Consider the following 17,711-nt stretch of genomic DNA (forward strand, 5'->3'; position numbering starts at 1 on the left):
TTTTTTTTTTTTTTTTTTTTTTTACTACTATCGCCCTGGTTTTCAAACCAGACGTTTGATGAGATTTGGGATCTTAATGGCAGGGAAGATGGAAGGATATATTGCTAATATTTGTCTAACAAGAAAGCGAACAACAACTAAATGCTGTAAGAAGACAAGTTGCTTGGGCTCAAACACACGTGTTCACAACACAATTCAGAAATACTCAGGAGGACTCCAACGGGCTTAATGGACGGCCACCTACCAAAACAAAAGGTGTATTAACAAGAAAATGTCAAATTTGAGAAAGCAAATTTCCTTTTATTTCCCACCCAACTAAAAGAAATGGAAGATGAAACCACCACCAAAACATAACATTTTTTTTCCCCAAATAAGTACAATCATGATGCTGGGTTAACAGTTAATTCTTTCGCCCCACAAAAAAACAAGAAATAATCTCCATCCTGTCCTGTATCCTTTATATAGCCCTGTCAGCCTGAGATACAAATCTATTATGAGGCTACTTGAGAGTGTAAAAGGCCATGTTTTAAAACTTCTATCAGCTCAAGTGAGAAAAACCTTCTACTTCTATATCGAGCCACCATTAAAAGCAGCATTAGCACAAAAAAAAAAAAAAACCCAGCAAAGTAACTGTGAGCTTTCTCTCTGAATGGTACAAATATGCAAAATCCTGACCTTTTACCTCACTGATTATGAAACAACTATATTCTTCAACTTTACACAAATACAAAACAGGCTCTGGATATGCCGAAGAGAGATCTGAAACACCTAGCAAATGGAGGCTGAGGCAATGGGAAACCAAGCTGAAAATTGTGATACTCAGCATTAGACATGCAAGCTACAAGTAAATACAGCTCAGCCTTCAACGATGGGCCCACAGCGTGCAAAGTGTACGTTTCCCTAGCACATGTACAAATAGGGAGAGAGAATGGTTTACTTCCTCACAGACAGTGTCAGGTCAATTTCAAAACCAACAAGCATATTCTTTTAACCCCTACCGCAGCTTCCTGCTTTCCACACATCTATTTGTGTACAACAAAACGTTGAGGGCCTGGGTCCCGCTGCGTTTCACCAAGGGTCCCCTCCCAGAGCAGTCAGCCATACGCCTGTGGGCCCAAGCTAAAGTTTCAAGGTTTTTTCTTTTTAAAATTCCTTTGGCTGGCCATTAAAAAATGTATATCTGTGGATACACGTCAGAAGAACTCAGGAAAAGGCTGCTTAGAAATCCTTTGCTGGACTAAAATACACTGCTGTCTGAATCTGGGCGTAAGGTTCGAAAGAAAGACCTTGGTAATTAAATCCAACATGGGGAAGATGAACTTCTATGAAAAAGCCCATATCTGCCTTTAATAGGTAGCTATCTTTCTGTTTTATGTGGCAGTTTCAGATCCCAGAAGGGCAGCATTTTTTTTTTTAATAAATGACTTTGAGGATTTCATCCTAGTACCTCTTACTATTGCACCCCAAATTACAGTCTCTTGTTGTCCGTTCCAAAAAAAAATCCAAAACTTAAAATTATCAGGCGAAAAAGGATGATGGTGTGACCTTTTAATGTCATGCTGATATATTTTCTCTAAGCTCCACCCCCAGCAGGATCATGTGATTCTCTGTGGAAATGTAACTTGATTTAACTAACAAACACTTTATTAGGACATTTTACAACCCTATAAAAGTCAGAGGATAACATATAGAAAAATGATAATTTTATATCTAAAACTAATGATGTAATGTATGGGGATTAACATAACAATAAAAAAAATTTTTAAAAAAAGAAAAATGATAATTTTATAGTTTTCTGAGTACAGATCCTTTGCCTCTTTGGGGGATGGGGGGATGGGTTAGCCTGGTGATGGGTATTAAGGAGGGCACGCTCTGCATGGAGCACTGGGTGTTATACACAAACAATGAATCATGGAACACTACATCAAAAACTAATGATGTAATGTATGGTGCTTAACATAACAATAAAAAAATTTTTTAAAAATGATAAGGTGTGCTCCTTTTTTTTTTTCTTCTCTGGTAGAGATGATAACCCCAGAGGTTAAGACTGTATTGTTCTCTAAAACACGAACCTGTTTTGAATATAACTTTGCAATCTTATTTGAACATCCCTTTCTGCACTGACTTTTTCATGTGTTCCTCATATCCTCACTGAATCAGTTTTGTGATTCTGCTAGTTCCCTCATTGAATGAGTCCAATAAAATTTTGACACAATAAAACTTTCTCTATCGGCATGTTTTCAACAATTTAAGAAGGAGTCTTTGATACTTCTTGGGCCCAACAATCAAATGGTCCCTGGGAGAGTGAGTTCCCGGCTTTAGGGCTCCTCGGCTGTCATGCTCATAGGGCAGCTACATGAAGACAACCAGATTCAGGCTGACTGGCTCAGCGGGCTAATGTGGCACAAACAGGGCTCCGGCACAGGCATGAGACCCCCTACCCATCCACAGAGGCCACAGCTTTAAACAGAAAAAAGTATATACACTTAAAAGTGAGTGCACAGCAATGCCACTCCCATGGGTAAATACACAAGAGAAACAAGGGCCTATGTCTGTAAGAAGATTTACACAAGAATGTTCAGAGCCTTTAATCATAAAATACCCAAACTGGAAACGACCTGAATGTCCATCAACAGGAGAACAGATAAACAAATGCTGGCATATTCATAAAATGGGATACTCTACAGCAAGAACAAAGTACTGATGTATGCAACAACATTTTGTTGTGCAATGGGGGCCGTACCTAAAAGAACACATACTTGTTGATTCCATTTATATGAAATTCAAATACAGGCAAGCCTCACCTATAATGATAGCTTACCTATGGGAAGGGGAATGACTTGGAAAAGGCATGATTCTGGAGGGACAGAAATAGGACTGATCTGAATGATGGTTACAGAGGTGCACACTTACAAAAAGAAATTCACCGAGAGGTACAGTTATGACTTCGGCATTTTACTCTATGTAAATTTCACCTAACAATGAATAATTTTTTTAAAAAAAGAGGAGAGAGAGAGAAAAATGGATTCTAAAAAAAGTAGGTAGGGAGAAGAAAGGGAAGTGGAATTTAAAAGGATTCTTCTTTCACGTGTACAGTAAATAAATAAGAACTAACTAAATAAAAGAAAAAGGAGGATAAACCCAAAAGGGCATGACTGTACCCTGGTTGGATACACTTACACCTGCCAACAAATCTCAGCCCAAGAGCTGGCAAAGCCCAGGCATCTTCTTAAGAAGGGGGTGACTGGAATGGCTGGTAGTTTTCTTTTGAGAAACTGAGACAATACAGAGTTGAGGGTGGATACTGAATCCCAACACCTTGGGGGACCATGCTCCATAAGGACACTGATTAAGGATCCGATAAATGAATCAAGAAAGCGCGTAAGGTGAGCTCTCTGATCGTGGCAACACTGGCATAAAGGCACACAAACAACAGTGGGATTCCACAAGACTCCCCAATTCAATCCAGGGACAAATTATTCTTGAGCTAAAAAAAGCATATGTAAACCCACTCTCAAAACCGCAAACTTATGCCAGTATGATTGTTATTACCTAAAGATGTATTTTCAGCTTCTAGAACCCTCTACGGCAGTTTGCGTTATTGTTAAACCCCACTGCATCCACCTACTAGGTTTTTCAATAATAGGCCTAAAACATTCCCAGTGGGTGAAGACTTGAAAATAGACTCAGCCATCTGAAAGAATAGAAGTTTCTTTTTCTGCCAAATGTGGCAGCCGCAAGTGGCGCAGCCCTAGCCGTTCCTGCCACATCCTTTCTGGCTCCGGTGGAAGGAGCACCTCCCCAGAGTGTGACTTCCCGCACTGGAAGCGCTCTAGCCGAGGGGAGAGCACAAGTGATTAGGCCCTCGGGCCAGGGGAGAGGGTGACATGGATGGGGACACACTCAGTAGGTGGCCAGCCACGTGCTAAGTCCTGACTCCTTTAGTCCTCACAGTGGCCAGATGAAGTAGTCGGGCTCCAAAAAGGAAACAGATTGCACGCCCGAATTAGGTAATCTGAGGCAGGACTAAGAAGGAGACTCCCCCCACACACAACCAAGTGGGTGAGGTACAGAGAAACTGCGAGGCAAGAGGCGGGGCTAGAAACAGGGGATGAAGAGAAAGGAGCGTGGAGGAAGGGGACTTAGGAGCAGCCACCGTCTGGCAGAGGGACAACCCCGGGGTAGCGAGCCAGCAGGGTAATCCCTGACCTGGCTGGCCTCCCTCCCTCCTGACCATCTCCTACCAGCATTCCCCTTGGGCCAAAGCCCAGGGAAGCCAGAGGGCAGGAGCCCGCTGTGGTGGCCCCAGGCCCAGCCCTAGGCCCAGCAGGGGGAGAAGGGTGGAGAGAGGCCCCTCGGCCAGGACCACATCATCCCAGCTCACAGTGAGGAGCTCCCGCCCCCCAGCACCCCCTGAGCAAGGAGGAGAGGTTCCGAGCCTGCCTGGGCTCTTCCTGCACTGCGCTTCCCTGTCCTGGTACCTGCCAGCCCCCCCAAACGCCTAAGTAGGCGGCCCAGCCTTAAGCCCTGAGCAAAGTCCAACTCAGAAGTTTTCTGAGTCTATGGATTTCTGGTTTGGAATAAGGGGGCACTGAGCCTACAGGACATCAAAATAAGGCTTTCAAAATAGGGCCTCCCCGCCCAAAACTGGTGCCAACACTGTAGTCCCTACTCCTTCCCAGGGATGTTCTCTCTCCTCCCAAGTCCTCCCTTGCTTCCCAGAGTCTTCCTCTCTCTTTCCCACAGTCCTCACCTCCTTCCCAGGATCCTCTTCTCTCTTTCCCAGATATTCCTTTTTCTTTCCCATGGTCCTCCTCTCTCATTTCTTAGTCCTCCATCTTCACACCAAACCTTCCCCCTTTTATATGGAGAAACCCTCCTTCCCCACCAGAATTTGCTCAACTTCAAGGACAGTCCTTGTCCCAAAATTGGGGATTTTGTTTGGAAGGGCAAAATAATTCACCCCCATTTGCACATCAGTTCAACAGAGTCAATCTGTGGTAGCCCAGATGTAATGCTTTCCTACTCTTAAAAGGGGAGAGAGCTGCTAGGTTCAACTATAAGGTAAGAAAACAAAAAAAGTCTGCACTCCCACAACTATTTACAGAAAGTAAGTTTATCAGCATGTTACCAACAAAACCTCCCCCAGCCTTCTGCACAACAAAAAGAAATGAACAAAAGAAGTGTTAGCAGGAACACTCTGAGGCAAGATCCTGAGGAAAGACACTGAACTGAGTTCCTATTTGTTCTACACTTGGGGGGCAGGGCACAGGTAGAGGGCCCAGGGGTTGGACACTGTTTTTCATCATCAATCCCTTTTCATAAAACCCTCCCACGTAGCCCTCGAGGCTCTCTGACCAGGGCACCTGCTTCTCTAGGCCCAGCATTCCCCACACCACCTGCTCCCCACAGCCGCAGGTCTTAGGCATGGTCTGCTACCCCCCCAAAACTACAGCAGAGGCCCTGGGGATTTGTGCACACAGCCCTTCCTACCGAGAACAATCCAGTCTCCTCCAGCATTAGATAGAAAGTTTACGGTACAAAAAAATTTTAGACCTACTTGGTATTTCCCACAGGGAACAGCCTCAAGGTGACCCGCCTTTTTTTTTTTTCTTACCCAATCCCAACTATTATGTACAACTTGCAGTATATAATTTCTTAACATGAATGAGCTGCATTTTTGTAATTAACCCCTAGATGATTTCTGCAAAGGGCATAATTTTCCAAACCTTACTGAAAAAGTAGATTTTATGCAATGCTTCATGACCATAAAGGGGAAAGAAAAATAATATAGTTCCTATCAAAAAAGCGATGTGAGGGGCGCCTGGGTGGCTCAGTTGGTTGGGCGACTGCCCTCGGCTCAGGTCATGATCCTGGAGTCCTGGGATCGAGTCCCACATCGGGCTCCCTGCGCAGCGGGGAGTCTGCTTCTCCCTCTTCCCTCTCGTGCTCTCTGTCTCTCATTCTCTCTCTCTCAAATAAATAAATAAAATCTTTAAAAAAAAAAAAATAAAAAAAAAAAAAAAAAAAAACAAAAAAGCGATGTGAATATAAAGGTCGAAAACATAGCATAACTGGAATTCTACATTTAGTTTGATTGCTACTTGACTTAAATAGTCAAAACTACTTTCACCTCATTTTGAATGGAATGGAAAAGGGTAAAATTCTCTTAAAACATCAAAGCAAGTGAACAAGTACATAAATAAAAACAGTTTAACAAGCTTTATATTTTTCCAGCATTTTCTAAGTGACATAGTTTATAAAGAGGACATTCTGGGCCTTAAGAAAGTGATTTCAAAATGGGTCTCTAGATAGCTGGTGCAAAGCTCTACATGCTCTTCTTGATAGCACGCAAGAGGTCAAACCATCAATTCATCCCGTAAGAGAGCCCATGAAATTCCTCAAGTGCCCCCAAAGCTTTGGTCAGTAGAACCCACACAGGAGACAGGAAAAGGGTTTCACGTTGTACTCACTCTTACAAAGTTGTCAGGGAACAAACCTCTCCTGCCGTTGATCTGTCCCTCCCACCAGCCTCCATCCTCCTTCCTGATGTTGGTGATGATCTCACCCACGCTGATCGTCAGCTCATCGTCGTGCTGGGCCTGGTAGTCAAACTCCACTATGGCCTCCACTGGAAGGAACAGGGACAGAAGAAAGAGCACTTTAGATCAGATGCTGCTAAGGCCCACCAGCCCTGGAAGATCAGTAGTCATATTAAAGGGAGTTCCCCTCTACCGATACTTAAAATAACAGGGCCCCACACAGCAACCTGATTTTGGTTAACCTGAGGCCTGTCGTACAGAAACCACAAAGCACAGGTCCGTGGTCAGGCACAGTCAGAGTGGCCTACGGGTCTCAGGGCCAGCAGGAGCTTCAGAGAGGAAATCACACAATGGCATAAGGCCAACAACATCGGCACTCCCGGAAGGAGCGCAGCATCCTTTCTCCAAGCGCAGAGAAGGTAGTTAACAGACGCAGATTTGGTACTTAGGTGCCCCCACCCTTGCCAAGGCTAACCGTGTGACGTTAACTTCTCTGGGCCTCAGGCATGCAAAATGTGGGTGATAATAAGTGCCACTCTACAGAGAAAATGCCCCTCTCTCAGCCCCAACATGTGTAAGGACAGCTGGCACTGAGGGCCCCGCTGGCCAAGCCAACGTCTCAGACTGCTCACGCCTGCACGCACAGCTGCCCTCTCAACAGAGGGCCTCTCAGGCAGCAACACCATTCTTTACAGATTTTATTTATTTATTTGAGAGAGAGAGAGCGAGTGCACGAGTAGTGGGGAGGGGCAGAGGGAGAGAGAGAATCTCCAGAAGACTCCCTGCTGAGCGGGGACCCAGACACTGGGGCTCAATCCCAGGACCCCAGGATCGTGACCTGAGTCGAAGGCAGACGCTTAACCGACTGAGCCACCCGAGCGCCCCTCAGGCAGCAATATCATTTTAAAGCATTCTCCCAATCTGGGGTGATGTTTTATACTTAGTCATGCGGGAGGCAACAGATGACCCAGATGGGGCTTCTTGTTGACAAAGTACGGCTGCACGTTAGCAGAGCTAAGCAATCCTGAGCGTGTTAACTTACCCATAGATGGATTATGCAATTCATCTACACTTTGGGTCTCGCCTCACACCCCCCTCAACCAATAAACCTCCTGTCCTTTTCCTTCTATATTTGCAGGTCAGTATGAATGAATGAATGGCAAATGAATAAATAGAACGGTAGCAAAAATTAGGTGAACCCTCAAGTAGTGAATTAGCAATTTAGGAATTACAGAAATGGAAGAGGAAAGGTTTTACATGAGCCCTACATGAAGCACACATACAAAAATGAACTCAGAATGGATCACAGACCTCAATCTAAGAGCTAAAACTATAAAATCTTCATAAGAAAGCACAGAATCAAACCTTAGTAATCTTGGGTTTGGTGAAGATTTCTTCAGTAGGAGACAAAAAAGCACACACGACTTTTGAAGTTTCAGTCCACTGGGGTACGTTTCCCGGAAAAAGGTTGGTAGGTGAGTGGGCCCCCCATCAAATGGGCTTTGCATATCCATTAGGGATGAATTCCCTAAGTGCTTCCAGATCAGAAGACCCTGGCTATCCAGACTGGCATGCTAACCCTTTCCATTCATGTCAGCAAACCCAGACAGTTCATCAGCACCCCAAAGTGAAATTTCCTTGCCTGGATAATTTTTTCATTCCAAAATTAGCTGGCTGACTTTGCTATCATGAATCTGGCCAGGATGAAGTTGAGTTGTAAACCCTTCTCATCACTTATAAACAAAAAGGAGGAACATAAGAGCATAAACAAAGCAACCTTTTCAGATTCTTCCTGGTTCCTGACCAGTATAAAGGCGGAAACACTTCTATTTTCTTGTCTCGTGCTCTGCTCACCAGCAGTTCAAATTAGCTATCACAACAATCAGAACCAGGTCAATAAAAAAACAACTTTCTTCAAATGACCTAGACAGGGACCTATTGAAGCTCTGCTATTGAAATGGACCCTACAGCAACCACTGTTTCTGTGCCCAACATTTTCCTGCATTATCTCATTTAATCCTCACAATGTTATGATGTTCATCTTCCCAATTAAAGAACCTGAAGCTCAGCAAAGCAGTTACGATCATTTTCTGAGCCAGCGTTCTCCCAAGTGTGATGCGCTCACTTCAGGGATTAGTTGACACGATGGGAAAAAAAAAAAATTAGAACATCAATTCATTTTAATTTAATTTTAAAAAGAAAAATTCAACTTCGCGAATATTCCATTTGCAGAATGACACTGGTTCCTTCATCCAGCCTCTAGGGCCAGCAGTCGAGAGTGCTCTGCAGACAGGAAGCAGCCTGAGGGACAGCGGTGCTCTTGGACAAGAATGGTGGCTAGAGCCAGAGCCAGCTTTCAGCTACGTGAGGCCCCTGCAGTTCTCTGAGGCCTTCTGATAAAGCCTCTTTATGGCTATTACCTCTCACTAAATGGATGAAAGGCTTGAAAAGATTTGTGTTAAGAAAGTAGGGGTTGGGGGCGCCTGAGTGGTTCAGTCATTAAGCGTCTGCCTTCGGCTCAGGTCATGATCCCAGGGTCCTGGGATCGAGCCCCACATCGGGCTCCCCGCTCGGCGGGGGGCCTGCTTCTCCCTCTCCCTCTGCCTGCCGCTCCCCTTGCTTGTGCTCTCTCCCTCTCTCTCTGTCAAATAAATAAAATCTTAAAAAAAAAAAAAAGAAAAAGAAAGTAGGGGTTGTAGAGAATACTCAACATGTGACCAAGTAAACAAGGAAATGGTGGAGCTGCCACTTTCTGCTCCTGGTATGAGCTCTTTGCCAGCTACATGGGGAGGTGAACACAAGGACAGGCCAACCAGGTCTTACAGGGAGATGACCAAAACCCTAAATTATCAAGACAATTTATAATACAGGTTGTTTTCCACCATTGATATAGGTGTAAATTACCTAATTATAGTATGGAACTATTGGGATTGCAAGATGTTTGAAAGTATGTACCTGAGCTATGAAGACAAACGCCTTCATTTTCTACCAATGTCTAAAGTCGTATAATACTCAATCTTATGTGTTCCCCAAGTCCACTAAACCTAATAACAAATGTTTAGAAGCTTCTTTTGGGTTTTCTCAATCAACCAGTACAGTAGTATATGCACATAAATATATACATGGAAATAATTACTTTTTTAATAATAGGTCTTTTTTTTAACTAAGAAAAGGCTTGGAACATGGACTTAGGCTCCCCAAGGAGCCTATTAGCACTTGGAGATAAAAGCTCATAGTCTGTCTGATGGGAACAAGAAATTGTGGGGAGTGGAATGGGGGGGCAGCACATGGGACCTCTCTGTGGGGGGAGAGAGAGCATAGGAAGGCTGCTAAGGAGGAATCCAGTCAATAGTCCACCTAGATACTGAACTTGAATCCTGTGTACTTTGGGGGAGTCAGAACCCCATTAACTTCCAGAATAGTAACCTTGCTTCTTTCCTAAAGAACAAGTCTCACCTTCTCTGTTCTGTATGTGGGCCTTACCAAAATGAAGCTGGAAAGGGACGGAGAAATCTGCTTCAAGATGGTTACTGGGGAGTAAAGAGCTGCCAGCTAAAGTCGCACAGTGATGAGAAACACACCCTGGTTTTCCTTCAGTCTCTCTCTTCTGTTTGATGAGCCCGAGGACACACCTTAATCGATGCTTACTGTAAGGAAGGCTGGGGATTAGGAATTAGGGGCTCAGGGATAAATAAAGCATAACTACATAATTTTTGAGTCCTCCCAGTATCTTATTGACCCAGTCTTTCCAGAGTTACACTTGTTTTATCTCCTAGACACTTAAGTCATCACATACGCCCTGTCTGCCTTCTGGCGCCAGCTGGGCCCCGACTGCCTCATATCACCCTCCTGGCCCCTCCGGCCCCCAGTCCTCCCTGGGCCCTGGCCTCAAGGCAGTCCCCTGTGGTGGGGGCTGCACGTGTGTCTCATGCTCCCAGTGAGCGTCTAAAGGCCTTCTGGGTACAGCCCACCCTTAGTTCTTACTTCTGTTCTCATTCTCCTATGAGCATCCATGACACACCAACTGCTCAGCCTGCCTTTTATAACGGCAGGTAGTTCTCTGCCCAACCAAGTTGGTACCAAAATGCCAAGCGTCAATCACATTTTTGCAAATTGAGTCAGATTCTTCAGTGCACTAAGGGAGCTTGCTATTTAAAGAATCCTGTGGTTAATTCTTTTGTAACATGAATAATCACTTCCTGCTTTACCTTTCCTGTCAAGATGAATTTTTATATATCAGGTTGCTCTAAGAGGAGGAAACCTATGTATGGTTTTCTTAAGGGTTCATAAATCATGAAGCTGTGTCTCTCCTGCCCCCTTGGAATGTTCTGTCCTGTGTTGTCTGTAAGCCTCTGAAAGGTTCTGGACTTGGCCTGTCCGCTACAGTATCGCCTGCCATATTTGGCGACTGAGGACCTGAAGTGTCGCTGGTCTGAATTGAGATGGGCTATAAAATACAGAGCAGGTGGCAAAGACTAATGGGGAGAAAAAGAATGTAAAATATCTCATAAATTTAGATTGATTGCACGCTGAAATGATATTTTACATATGCTGGGTTAAATAATTATTCAAATTAATTTTGCTTGTTTCTTTTTACCTTATGGACGTGGCTACTGGGACATTTAAAATTACATATGCGGGGCGCCTGGGTGGCTCAGATGGTTAAGCGTCTGCCTTCGGCTCAGGTCATGATCCCAGGGTCCTGGGATCGAGTCCCGCATCGGGCTCCCTGCTAGGTGGGGAGCCTGCTTCTCCCTCTGCCTCTGCCTCTCTCTCTCTCTCTCTCTGACTCTCATGAATAAATAAATAAAACATTAAAAAAAATAAAAATAAAAATAAATAAAATTACATATGCGGCCTAGTACTGTACTTTCGTTGGACAGAGATAATTAGGATAATACTTGGCAGACAGGAAATCAAGACCTCACATGTCATAAACACAGTCAAAATATTGACAAGAGCCCATGAGAAAGACTGTGTCCCCGAAACCCATTTCCTTGGCTTCAGGAAGTTGCAGGTAGCTGCAGGAATGATAAAACATTACCTAAGATTTTTGTTAATGGTACCCTTTGGGAAACTACCTGTGGGCATGAGCACAAAATTAAAACACTAAGCTAAATAAAATATATCAGAGGTGTAATTAGGGCAACAGTAAACAAATCCCATATTTAAAGACACCATAAATTACAAAACTTAAAAACGTCTCCCTGTCAGAAAAATACCCCCGTCCAGCTGCCTGCTCCTGCCCAAAGCCAGCCTCCGCATGTTTGCTGCATCTGGCCCTGCTGCAAATGCTGAAGCTCCGGTTAACCCGTGTGTACGGACAGACAGAGCCATCTCCTTTAACACGCAAAACGTTGTCAACCACCCAGATCTCTGCCTTCACACTTGCTGGAATGTGTCCTCCCCCAACGATGAAATGGCTGCCTTTTAACTGTCAGTTGGCTGAGCCAGCCGCCAAGCACCTTCTCACAGCAAACTTCTCACGGTGGCATTTCAGAGGCCCCACTCCGTGCCCCGGCCCCTCCCCACCTCTGTGCACTGAACTTCCTGTCTCCTGGCACCACTTAGCACACCACAAGTTCACGGTGGCTCGGCCCAGGCAGACTGCAAGCTCCGTCTGGGAAGAGCCATTATCTTCTTCAGGTTTCAGGTTTCTACCTCCCTTGCTGAGCATCATGTCCAGCTCACAAATATTTGAATAAACCAAGGAGCAGGAAGGAGAATAAAAGTTTTCCAATTAATTTCCTTTATATACAGATAATGCCACGAACCTCTCATGCAGTTTTAAGCATGGGGAATTTCAGATGGGGGCGCCTGGGTGGCTCAGTTGCTTGAGCGTCCAACTCTTGATTTCGGCTCAGGTCATGATCTTGGGGTCAGGAGACAGAGCCCCACACCAGGGCTCTGCACTCAGCAGGGAGTCTGCTCGAGTTTCTCTCTCCCTCTCCCTTTGCCTTTGCCCCTCCCCCTGCTCTCTCTTTCTCTCAAATAAATAAATAAAACTTTTTTAAAAATTAAAAAATTAGGGGCGCCTGGGTGGCTCAGTCATTAAGCGTCTGCCTTCGGCTCAGGTCATGATCCCAGGGTCCTGGGATGGAGCCTCACATTGGGCTCCCCGCTCCATGGGAAGCCTGCTTCTCCCTCTCCCTCTGCCCCTCCCCCGTTCATGTTCTCTCTCTCTCTCTCTCTCTCTGAAGTAAATAAATAAAATCTTTAAAAATACATAAATAAAAAAATAAAGAATTTCAGATGTATAAGCAGCAAAGAAAACCATCAACAAAACGAAAAGGCAACCTATGGAACAGGAGAAAATCTTTACAAATTATATATCTAATAAAGGGTTAATATCCAAGATATATAAATAATTCATACAACTCAAAAGCAAAACAAAAACAAAAAAAACAAACAAAAACCACACACACACAATCTGATTAAAAAACGGGCAGAAGCTCCGAATAGACATTTTCTCCAAAGAAGACATACAGATGGCCAACAAGTACATAAAAAGGTGCTCAACATCACTCACCATCAGGGAAATGCAAATAAAACCACAACGAGCTATCACCTCACAACTGTCAGCATGGCTAAAATCAAAAAGACAAGAAATAACAAGTGTTGGTGAGGATGTGGAGAAAAGGGAACCTCGTGTTCCACTGATGGGAATGGCGCAGCTGCTACAGAAAGCAGTATAAAGGTCCCTCCAAAAATTAAAAATAGGACTACCAGGTGATCCAGCGATCCCACTCCTGGGCATTTATCTGAAGAAAATGAAAACACTTACAGGAAAAGATATCTGCACCCCTATGTACACTCTTCCATTATTTACAAGAGCCGTGGTATGAAAGCAGCCCAAGTGTCCATCAATAGATGAATCGATAAAGAGGATGTGGTACACATACATAATGGCATAATATTCACCCATAAAAAAGAATGGAATCTTTCCATTTGCAACAACATGGATGACCTTGAGGGCATTATGCTAAGTGAAAGAAAGAGCAAGACAAAGAAAGATAATTATTGTATGATCTCACTTATATGTGGACTCTAAAAAAAACAGAAAGACATAAAGCTCATAGATCAAGAGAACAGACTGGTCGTTGACAGAGGCAGGGTTTGGCAGAGGTGGGAGGGGGACATGAAATGGGGGAAGGGGGTCAAAAGGTACAAACTTCCAGTTATAAAATAAATAAGTCATGGGGATGTAATGTATAGTATGGTGACCATAGTTAATAATACTTTACTGCAGAGGGGAAGAATGAAGGGGGGGAAATCGGAGGGGGAGACGAACCATGAGAGACGATGGACTCTGAAAAACAAACTGAGGGTTCTAGAGGGGAGGGGGGTGGGAGGATGGGTTAGCCTGGTGATGGGTATTAAAGAGGGCACGTTCTACATGGAGCACTGGGTGTTATGCACAAACAATGAATCATGGAACACTACATCTAAAACTAATGATGTAATGTATGGTGATTAACATAACAATAAAAAATTTAAAAAAATAATAATAATACTTTACTGCATATATCAAAGTTGCTGAGAGTAACTCGTAAAAGTTCTCATCGCAAGAAAAAAATTCTTTAACTACGTGTGGTGATGGATGGTAAATAGACTTATTGTGTTGATCATTTTGAAATACATACAAATATCAAATCATTATGTTGTACACCTGAAACTGTTATATGTCAATTATATCTCAATAGAAAAAGAAAAAGAATCATTTCACTTGTGAATTTTAAAGAATAATTTTTTGTTTTGTTCCAGTTGTCTGATTGAAGAAAGCATACAAAATCAAGAAGTAATTGTTTGCCAAAAAAGATTTCACCGAGAAAGATCATGATTCCTGATCATTAGAGATAGAAAGAACATTAATTACCATCTTGTCAAATCCTTTTCTTAATTTTACAGATGAGGAACTGAGGCCTGAAAGTTTCCATGACTGAGGCATAGAGAGGATGAGAGCTAAACCACGGCAACGTCAAGGCTGGGACTAAACTTTTCCACATCATGGTCCCGGTGAGAGAGGAGAAGATACGAAGTGAAAAGGAGGAAAACTGAGACCAGAGAAATATAGACATCCAAGGCAACTGGGGTTTTTTTCCCTTTCATATGCAGCAAAGTTCCCAGAATACCCAGAAAAAATGACACCGGTCAAGAACATATAAGAACCTATGTTCAAATCTAATGAAATGGAAAGGAGATCAGTGCTTGCCTAGGCCAGGGAGTGACTGCAGATGAATATAAGAGCTCTTACTGGGGTGACGGAAATGTTCTAAAATTAAATTGTGGTGAGGGTTTCACAATGCTGTAAATTTACTAAAATCATCGAACTGTACACTTAAAATGGGTAGAATTTTATACCTCAATATAGCTTTTAAAAATAAAAAGACTGTGTGACGTATATTTTGGAATTTACGATCGTAGATATCACTCGTCCAGGTGGTTGACTGCCTTTGTGTCCCAGGGAGAGACCAATCCCCATTCAGAAGGTAAATCCGTTTGGGGGACCCTCCCCTCTCCCATGAGATACAGTTTGATGGGACTGCCCATGAAAATACCCCACCTCTGCCAGCACAGGACTCAATGAGGTCTCACAACAGCAGATGGAGCAGATCCCCCAGCAGGGCTCCCAAAAGAGGCAGGGATCTCTGGGTCTGTCTCGTTGCCATCTTTTCTCGACCTGAACTTCCAGCTTTTCTTCCATCCTATAAACCAGCCAGTGGCCCTCCAGTAAATCCTCTTCCCTACTACGATGGAGGGTGAGTTGGTTTCTGTTTCTTGCAACCAGAGAACCTTAACAGATACACTTCTACATCATCAACTTTTTGAACAACAGACTCTTCCCTATGCAAGTCTGCACAAGGCCCAGTTCTCACTATCCCTTGCTCTCTTGGTAGTGTCAAGGCTGAGGGTTTGGGGACCTGAACTTCCTGGGTCAGGGCCACTGGCCCTGTGAGGACCTCCAAGTCCAACAAAGCTGACCTCCACACCAGCACATTTACCTCTGGCATCTTCACAAACACACCACTAAGGAGACCATTCGGGGGCCAACAAAGGGTCATTCCTAAGGCCTGAAACTGTTAGAAACTGAACATGAGCTTCCCCAAGGAAGACAGGCACAGAACAACAGACTCCAGTGAACGAAGAGTCACTGAGCCTGAACTCTCTCCCCGGGCACCGTTTGCAAATGACATCTGCAGGGGCCCAGCAGCAGCTCCCAGAACTGGGCCTCAGCAAGGAGGGGAAAGAGAGCCATCAAGAGAGAAGAGAAAGTAGCAGCCAGCTGTGAGAGAGGGAAGAAGGCCCGCTGCTGACCACCTCCCTTGGCACTCAGGACACTCCTGTGATGCTGCTCACTAGGCCGGCCTCCAGGCCCATCTCTCAACGCGCGCCCCCCCCCCCCAGCCCAAGCATCTTCACAGAACACGTGAGCCGTGGGTTGCTGCAACAATGAGGGATGATGCGTGTAAACTGCACGCAGAAGCTGCTCCATAAGCCAGAGCCACTAGCCTTACAGGTCTGCGTCGTGCTGCGAAGGGCTCCCCGCACATGTCCTCCCTCTCTGCTCCCTGGAACGGGAGCCCTTAAAGGGCAGATCTAAGCATCTCGTCGCCCTCACCGGGCATCTGGCACATAGTAGGTGCTCAATAAATGTGGGCAAGTGAGTGCATGGCCTGAGAAAGTGTTACTCCAAACCACAGCTTATTACTCAGCGCAATGAAATGCCATGACAAATGTGAGCCTAGTTGTTTGACTCTAAGGCTAGAGAAAGTAAAAAACCAGATGACCAGTTAGTCACAAAACAGGTTATGGTCCACTGGTCCAAGCCTCTCAAGTGCCACTGTGATCAGCCTCGACTCCATCCCCACCTCTGCCATCCCCCGCGCCTGACAGCAGAGGTACCCGGGGCCGAGATGAGAATGCAGGGCCGTGGTTGGGTCGCCTGCTCCCTCAACCAGAAGTGCTTCACAAAGGCTGGGGAGTGAGTCCCTCACAGCCTGCATTTGGAAGCCTTGGCCTCACCAGGCCTCACCCAGGAGCCAGAAACAATGAATTATTAAACACTTCCCGACTGAAATTAACCCCTGCAAACCTAACGCACAGCTCTGTTAAGAATGTGCCTTCGATAGAGTGGAGAAGAATAACTCGGCCTGAAAAAGATATTTTGTTTTTTTTTTTTAAGATTTTTATTTATTCATTTGAGAGAGAGAAACAGAGAGAGCACAAGCAGGGGAGGGGCAGAGGGAGAAGCAGACTCCCCACTGAGCTGGGAGCCTAACGTGGGACTCGATCCCAGGACCTGGAGATCATGACCTGAGCCGAAGGCAGATGCTCAACCATCTGAGCCACCCAGGCGCCCCCAAAAGATGTTTTCAAATAAAAAAGAAAGCACAGAGAATGTGTGCAGATGATTTTGCAGGTAAAAAAAAAAAAAAAACTAGCAAAGAATCAAGACAATTGATTATGGTTGATAAGCCTATAGAGAGAATGGTTCTTACACAACAGTCATGGAAGAGAAAATAAACTGTACCTTAGAAAACCAGTTTAATAAAAAGTTAATTAAGTCAAAAACAGTTTAGCCACTTAAAGAAAACATAACCTTTTTTTTTTCAGTATAAGAAAGCAAGCACATGAACGTTGCTTTACATAAATACCTGACAGTTTTAAGTAACAAAATGGCTTAAGGATAAATAGACATGGCTTCCCCCTCCCCCAACTTTATAATGACAGCCTGGTTCTCAGATTCAAAGGCGAGACCTAAAGACAGGTACCTGATTAGAAGGTGATCCCTTATTTTTCTCAGTGAGAAGATCCAAAAGGTTTGGGGCCAACCAAACTTTAAAAAGAAAGCAGAAACAGTCAAATGTCTGCTTATACTATTTGTTAATTTAATTAGAGATTATATAAAATAAAATAATTAGAAAACATTGCTTCTTCCCTGACACCCAACTCATGTCATGGACCAATTTTATTCAACAGACACTGCATGGATGGTTAAAACGCTTTGGTTATGGATAAGGTGTTGAAAATGTTTGCTTAAACTTCTTTATTAAAAATGAATTCTTAAGGGGTCCCTGAGTGGCTCAGTTGGTTAAGCGTCTACCTTCAGCTCGAGTCGTGATCCCGGGGTCCTGGGATCGAGTCCCGCATCGGGCTCCCTGCTCAGTG

The 17,711-nt window shown here is 44.3% G+C and overlaps 1 protein-coding gene across 8 annotated transcripts in view; it reads right to left on the reverse strand.

Annotated features, from left to right (window-relative positions):
- The window catches only part of SH3KBP1 (SH3 domain containing kinase binding protein 1), a 327,794-nt gene that overhangs the window by 271,261 nt on the left and 38,822 nt on the right, over positions 1-17,711 (reverse strand). For 6 of the 8 annotated variants that reach the window (XM_032389636.1, XM_032389634.1, XM_032389635.1 and 3 more), the window contains exon 2: positions 6,474-6,631. In XM_032389636.1, the coding sequence (XP_032245527.1) occupies positions 6,474-6,631 (158 nt within the window). Of the gene's footprint in view, positions 1-6,473; positions 6,632-13,071; positions 13,089-17,711 lie in introns of those variants that run through there. The other 2 variants (XM_032389637.1, XM_032389632.1) reach the window with 2 other exon arrangements.

This window comes from Phoca vitulina, unplaced genomic scaffold (genome assembly GCF_004348235.1).
Source record: "Phoca vitulina isolate PV1807 unplaced genomic scaffold, GSC_HSeal_1.0 scaffold55, whole genome shotgun sequence".
NCBI lineage: Eukaryota > Metazoa > Chordata > Mammalia > Carnivora > Phocidae > Phoca > Phoca vitulina.